Genomic DNA, 7,579 nt, shown 5'->3' with positions numbered 1-7,579 from the left:
TACGCATATGCATGTGTCTAATTTTGACAACCCTAAGGACATCCTAGCTACCTGACTATATATTTATGACACCTATGGGTAGATTGCATTTGCATATGGGTAGCTTTGCTAGTGCTCTAAATTAATTGAGACTTTACTACCACTCTGACTTTAATAAATATGATGACAAATGATTGGGAAAAGGGCTATGGTGCAATTGACTTCGGTCACGTTGACCTAGACCCTCCGTAAGGTCTTCTCTGTAAGCGACTATCCGGGACTTACAGTGCAACCGTGATGGTTATATGGCTCTAACTTTAGCTCAGTAGTAGGATCTCATCTAGCTGGTTAGAGGTTACCCGAAAGGGCGCAAGAGGGGCTTGCCACTTTGGGTATAGAACTGCTTCTGTTCCTATGTGTATAGCCGTGATGGAAATGTGCCATAGGAAAGGGGGTCCTCTATATCTGCCTGCCGAGGAAACCTCGCGGTCCTAACTGGTTAGACGAGGCCTATGAAAGGCTTCATAGTGTTCCTTGCCCGCTCACCTTGGCAGTGTTAGTGGGTCTTGCAAACCCCGGGCATATGGGTAACATGACTTACGGGAAAAGTGCACACCTCTGACCAGATTGATCAAACTGGTATACTAGCCGTGCTCTCGGACATGAGTGGCCTAGGACCCTTACGGAATAGTTGGGTGTGGATGGTTATGGAGGAATGACACATGGAAATATGACGCATTGATCGTGATGATTAATGTGGTTTAACCGTGATGGTGATGGTGTTAGCCATGAAGGTTAGCGGTGTTATTATCATGTACTCATTTGGGCTAATCGGGAGCTTAAGCATAACTTATGATTAAATAGGATTAAAACATTGACTAATTAAAATGCTAACTGCAGTAGCCAGTGTCTGACCTTTTTGAGCCGCATAAAATCCTATGTTATGCTTGCGGAGTACGAGATGTACTTACGCTTGTCTCTATATTTTTTTTTGGACAAAATCCCGGATGGGTAACAAATGACTGCTTCTACGAGAAATTCCCGGAGGACTTCTAGGCTGGCGATCTCCCAGTCGGTCGTCCCTGTGTTGGAGCTACCAAATCATAGCTAGTTATGAGTTTTATTTCCGTTTGTTGCAGACTTTGATGTTCGTGGTTGTAATAATCGTTATGTAACACACTTGTGATGATACTTTTGTAATTTGTCGATTTATGTGCGCGACTATTTCTGGAGCGCACATAAGGTTTATTGTACTCAAATTTATCCTTATATTTGGATGTCACACTTTCAAATGATGTTAATTTGTTTTTTTCCCAGCTGTATCCGAAAATATGTAGACATGTAGTACTACAGATGAGCTAGTGGTACGAGATATTGTTTCAGCACCGATCGAGACGTACGAGATATTGTTGAAGTTGGGCACATGCCGAACGACGAGCCTGCTGGATCATCGATTTGTCCGCGGTCCGCCTGCGCGCCGTGGTAACTGACCACCGGGTGGACGGCGAGACCGACTACGGGATAGGAACCGCCGCTGTCTACGACGTTTAGATAAAAAAAACTTTTAAATTTCTCATCACATCAAATCTTATGACACATACATAGTCGTCTTGTTAAATTTTAGTCAGCTAAAATTATTTTACTGAAGTTACTAAAGTTTAGTTGGCTAAAATTTAACAAAGACAACCAAACAGGGTCTAAATATAAATAAAAGAATGCATAGTTATATTAGAAATCGTGAGAGAAATCTTTTGAGTCTAGTCATTGTCAAATATAAATAAAAGTGTTATAATAGCCAACTTTAAAAAAAATTTCACTTTTGAGGTGTAACTAAAGTCTAGTTTAGTTCTAATTTTTTTAAAAAATTTTGTCACATCGAATCTTTAAAAATATAAGTACTAAATATAAATAAAAATAAAAACTAATTATATAGTTTGTTTGTAGTTTATGAGATGAATCTTTTAAATTTAATTAGTCTATAATTAAATAATAATTATTAAATACAAATAAAAATGTTATGATAGACAAAGTCAAAAACACTTTTGCCAGCTAAACAATGCCTACGCGCCTCTGGTCAGCTCTGAGCCTCTGACGACGTACGACTGGCTGCTGGTCGGGTGCTTAGCAGCCAGGCAGCTGGCTGCTGGTCGGGTGCTTAGCAGCCAGGCAGCCAGGGTACGGGAACATGGGCACGTTTCCCGTTCCGGGAACTTCGTCCCGAAACGTGGAACGGAAACATCATGGAACGTCGTTCCCAAATGCGGTGGAACACGAATCATATGCAGAAGCAATCATAGAAACGTCAGTCCCAAGTGACTATGGAACTTCGTAGTGTGCGTGTATACTACGCCATACCCGTCCGTGAGCAGCTGGCGGCGGCGACCAGCAAAAAATATAGTTGGTGATTGACTCATTGGCTTGGACCTACAATGAGCCTTATGGTTGGAGTTGGACAGCCCAAAATGAAACAAAAAATACAACAATAAACTATACCACGCTAGGAATCGAACTCATTTGGTTCAAAACAACACGTAAAACTAACTGAGCCAACCACCACGTCCCAGACACACGTTTCTTTGGAAAGTGGAACGCGTTCCGCAACTTAAAGAAACGAGACGAAGCTGTATATCCCCTACGTTCCAGAGTTTATGAGAATGTCGTACCACGTACCATGTTCCCGTACCACGTACCCTATGTTCCGGGAACTTGGCTGCTAAGGTCGGGTGTGCAATGCTATGCTAGGTAGGTAGCTGCGCCCCAACCGCATACCTAGGCCTTGTTTACTTTCTAGAAAATTTTACAAATTTTTTCATATTCTCCATCACATCGAATCTTTAGACGCATGCATGGAGTATTAAATATAGACGAAAATAAAAACTAATTGCACAGTTTGGTCGAAATTGACGAGACGAATCTTTTGAGTCTAGTTAGTTCATGATTGGATAATATTTGTCAAATATAAACGAAAGTGTTACAGTGTCCATTTTTCAAAATTTTTCGGAACTAAACAAGGCCCTAGTGGGAGTAGTATACGAGACACCACGCCTCCTGCTGCCGTCGTCCGCCCGCGCGCCCGCGGCCACGCGACCCAACTAACCCCGGCCGGGCGCTCCAATGGGCGGGGCGGCGACGATCCACGGCACGTGTGCGCGGGCGGGCCTCGGGCGCCACCACCCCACCTCCCCGTCGTCGCCGCGCACACGTGGCGACCCATCCGCCCGTCCAACTGACCTAACCCGGTCAATTACCCGTCGCCGTCCTCCGCGCGCGCGGCTATATAACCACCCCGCGAGCCTCCTCTGCCATTACAAGAGAGCAAGCGCAGCTGAGCCCTCTAGCTCCTGCCTCTCCAGACACACAGCTGCTGCTGTCGAAGCTCTCTTTCTCCGACGATCCGGATCGAAGTAGCTAGCTAGCGGCCGATCCATCGATCGACGTGCTTGCCGTCTCTCTGGTAGAACGTAGAGAGAAAAAGGGACGACGATGGCCGGCGCGACTGTGACCGTGGAGGAGGTGAGGAAGGCGCAGCGCGCGACGGGGCCGGCCACCGTGCTGGCGATCGGGACGGCGACGCCGGCCAACTGCGTGCACCAGGCGGATTACCCGGACTACTACTTCCGGATCACAAAGAGCGAGCACATGACCGAACTCAAGGAGAAGTTCAAGAGGATGTGTGAGTATCTCTTTAATTGTCTCTCATCTAGCTCTATTCTCCCGTCTGTCGTCGTCGTCGTCTCCATCGTTCGCTCGCTCTACACATCAACCAGGAAGAAGCTTGTTGATGACTCACATCGTCGTCTCCTGCTTTTTTTGTTTCATTCACGTCGGTTGATCATCGACTAGGAATTAGCGAGCGTATAGCTAGCTCCTTGATGCAGCTGCACATACCAGTGGAGACTACTCAAGAGATTTCTACATACTGTCGTCTCTTCGTTTTTTACAGATTCCAAAAGTTTTCGAGCAAACAATTCAAATAGTTTTTTTTGTTTTTTTCTATATATATATATATATACACTACTAGTACACATATAGTAATTGCTAGGACGTTACTACAAACAGCAAAACTTGTGTGCACCATGAAAACCCCGTGTTCCAGGATTTAGGGAGCTAGGGTCAGGTGCCAGAAGGACGCTAGGTTAGGTTTTGGGTACGGTAAGTCGGCATGCAGAGCGCCTATCAACGAGCTAAGCACACACAACAAGCATGTATATGCATTCTAGCTGGGCCAGAACCGTATATACTCCATGGCAAAGATGAAAAATATAACCAGGGTCAACGGCCGTCCCAACAACACGGATCGTCGCGTACCACTGCCACCACTTTGTATATGATTAATTATTAATTACAAGTTTGTTTGTACCCTCATCAACAATTCAACATCGTCAAGTAAGCATTCAATTCTCTTGAAAATTTTAAAAAGGGAAACTGATTAGTAAACTGCTAGTAGCCTCCAGGCTAGCTAATAATAAAAAATTGAGGCATCTAATTTCCGGCCGGCAGCAGCTTGTTGCCGGCCTGCTAATCCTTCATCCTTGCTTGGCACCTTGCCTCAAGCATGGCACGCCCACGACAACTTAACCACCTGTCCTGTTTTAATGTATTTCCTCCCCCTAAAACAATACTAATAAGCCTTTACATATTTCCTTGATTATTCATGTTTTGGTAGAAATAATGGTAGAAATAATGGAAAGAAAAATCTAAATATACTGATCATCGATGCCGGCAAGGAGACTGTGCCGTGACAGGAGAAGGATCGAGTCCAACGGACACGGCACCGAGCATTTTTTCATTTTGTGGACGTTGACACATGATGGCAGGCCAGCAACACGTACCAAGAATAGGTTTGGCGAACCCACATGCCAGACAGCAACCGCATGCCGGCCGATCATCATGCTGCAGCAACTCCTATAGTGATTGAATTTTCTTGTTAGTTCAGCACAGCCTCTTAGCTTCGCACATCGTACCTAACCACCACTTTGGGTCGACTCCACCGACCCTTCTCCTTTTTTTTTCGATTGACCTGTCGTTGCGTGGACGACGACGAGCCAGCAGCTAGCAGATAGCCACTAGCTTCTCGTAGGCAAAGTGCCAGAAACTGACCGACGGCGGTGTTGCCTTGGCGTCTGTGCTCTGGAATGTCATGGCATGCCTTTGACGGACGACGACGTACGGTGGTTTGATTCTGACTCTGACATGACTGTTTGTGTGTGCACGCGCAGGCGACAAGTCGCAGATCCGGAAGCGGTACATGCACTTGACCGAGGAGTACCTGGCGGAGAACCCTAACATGTGCGCGTACATGGCGCCTTCGCTGGACGCCCGCCAGGACATCGTGGTGGTGGAGGTCCCCAAGCTAGGCAAGGCCGCGGCGCAGAAGGCGATCAAGGAATGGGGGCAGCCGAAATCCAAGATCACCCACCTCGTCTTCTGCACCACCTCCGGCGTCGACATGCCGGGCGCCGACTACCAGCTCACCAAGATGCTGGGCCTAAGGCCCTCGGTGAACCGCCTGATGATGTACCAGCAGGGGTGCTTCGCGGGCGGCACGGTGCTGCGCGTGGCCAAGGATCTCGCCGAGAACAACCGCGGGGCGCGCGTCCTGGTGGTGTGCTCTGAGATCACCGCCGTCACGTTCCGTGGCCCCTCCGAGTCCCACCTCGACTCCATGGTCGGCCAGGCGCTGTTCGGCGATGGCGCGGCGGCGGTTATTGTCGGTGCTGACCCTGACGAACGCGTGGAACGCCCACTGTTCCAGCTCGTGTCGGCATCACAGACCATCCTCCCAGACTCTGAGGGCGCCATTGATGGCCACCTCCGTGAGGTCGGGCTCACGTTCCACCTGCTCAAGGATGTCCCTGGGCTCATCTCCAAGAACATCGAGCGCTCGCTGGAGGAGGCGTTCAAGCCGCTAGGGATCACCGACTACAACTCCATCTTCTGGGTGGCGCACCCCGGTGGGCCAGCGATCCTGGACCAGGTGGAGGCCAAGGTCGGGCTAAAGAAGGAGAGGATGCGCGCGACGCGACATGTCCTGTCCGAGTACGGCAACATGTCTAGCGCCTGCGTGCTCTTCATCCTCGACGAGATGCGCAAGCGCTCCGCCGAGGATGGCCAGGCCACCACCGGCGAAGGTTTTGACTGGGGTGTCCTCTTTGGCTTTGGCCCCGGGCTCACCGTCGAGACTGTCGTGCTCCACAGCGTCCCCATCACCACCGGAGCGACCATTACCGCCTGAAATGCTCTGGAGTCCATTACATTACAAATATTATTTTTTGAATGCGAACGGGTAGGGAGAGTTTCCCCCACCTTAAATTTGTATTAAGTGATGTTGGCTGAAAAGTCCACCAGATAATAAAGCTTTACATCTGCGTTTTTCTCGAATGATAACTACATTGCTGTTTGGAAAATATTACACTAAGAATCAGCAATTTGTCTATTTCCACAACTGCCAGCAACAAAGGGCAACGGAGGTTGGGAACTGCTTGTTTGGGATATGGAATGGTGCTGTATTTTCGTGGAGAGGCCACTCCCCAGTTGCCATTCTTGAAGACTATCCAACTTTCCCGAAACCTCAGTAGCAAATTCACATTCGGCAATGATGTGATCTGGCATTTGATTGCAGACCTCGCAGATTGGGTTATGCATCACTATTTGACGACATAAGTTTGTTTTGCACTGAATCCTTCCATAAATAAGCAGCCACATGAAGAACTGCACTAGGAGGTGATTTGCTTAGCCAGAGGATCATAACTTAATTTGCAGCCGGGTACGGAGGGCAATCCTTGGATTTGAGCATTCTATATAGGCTTCCTGAATCAATTTTACTGTTAGATTGATCTCTCACCTATTAGGCTCAAAGGCCTAATTAATTGGGCCTTGATTCGCGCTCTGATCGGGGGCGCCTAGCCCATCTATGCCTAGAGGGTCCCTGTCACGATATAAAGAGATGGGGGCCGGCATGCTCTCACTACGAGGTTGATCTGAGCTGCCATTTCTCCACACGACAAACCCTAATCCGATCTACAGTGGGCGCGTAGCTAGTGAGAGGAAGCACCTCGCCACCGTCAGGATCTCCACTGTATCAACCCCTTCTCCAACCGTCGCTGCCCTAGCGCAGAGGATCTTCACCGACTCCGTGGCTGCCTCCGGATCCAACACTACTGCACCGGCACCTGCCTCCAACGACGTTATACATCTACCTCACTCCCTCTCACTCTCTGGTTCACCATGTATCCAACAATCAAAGGTTGTTCCCCGCTTAGATCCACTCCTAGTCGATCCTATAGTTTACAGAGTTTAGTATCAAGATCTATGCAAAATCATTTAAATATGAATTAAGATTGTTTATGGAAAAACAAAAAAACTATGAAATTTTGGTGATTTGGCCCAGCCTCATGTGCGGCCCGTGCGGCAACTGACCCGCAGCTCACTGTGTGCTCGCGCGGGGTGGCAGAGCGGCCCAGTGTGGCCCAACAAACTAGCAGCATGCGCGCGTCCCTTTCTTTTGCTTTGCTTTCCTTTCGGCCTAGCAAAGAACTGGCCCAAAACGGGCAGCATGGCAGCCCGCTTGGCGCGCCTGCTATGGTCGTCTCCATGCTCA

General features: G+C 48.4%; 1 protein-coding gene across 1 annotated transcript; it reads left to right on the top strand.

Moving 5' to 3' along the window:
- On the top strand, positions 3,277–6,366 carry LOC8064820 (chalcone synthase 6). The gene is made up of 2 exons (XM_002450832.2): positions 3,277–3,652; positions 5,199–6,366. Exons 1-2 carry the CDS (start codon positions 3,463–3,465, stop codon positions 6,212–6,214), a joined length of 1,206 nt encoding a protein of 401 aa, XP_002450877.1. The 5' UTR covers positions 3,277–3,462; the 3' UTR covers positions 6,215–6,366.

The sequence above is a fragment of the Sorghum bicolor genome, chromosome 5, assembly GCF_000003195.3.
Source record: "Sorghum bicolor cultivar BTx623 chromosome 5, Sorghum_bicolor_NCBIv3, whole genome shotgun sequence".
NCBI classification, from domain to species: domain Eukaryota; kingdom Viridiplantae; phylum Streptophyta; class Magnoliopsida; order Poales; family Poaceae; genus Sorghum; species Sorghum bicolor.
This window is presented reverse-complemented; position numbering and strand designations above follow the sequence as displayed.

Excerpts from the sequence above, each read along its gene's own strand:
- LOC8064820 (XM_002450832.2), top strand. The coding sequence starts at position 3,463 with ATGGCCGGCGCGACTGTGACCGTGGAGGAGGTGAGGAAGGCGCAGCGC. Across the intron at positions 3,653-5,198 it reads GGAGAAGTTCAAGAGGATGT|GCGACAAGTCGCAGATCCGG; the intron begins GTGAGTATCTCT and ends GTGCACGCGCAG.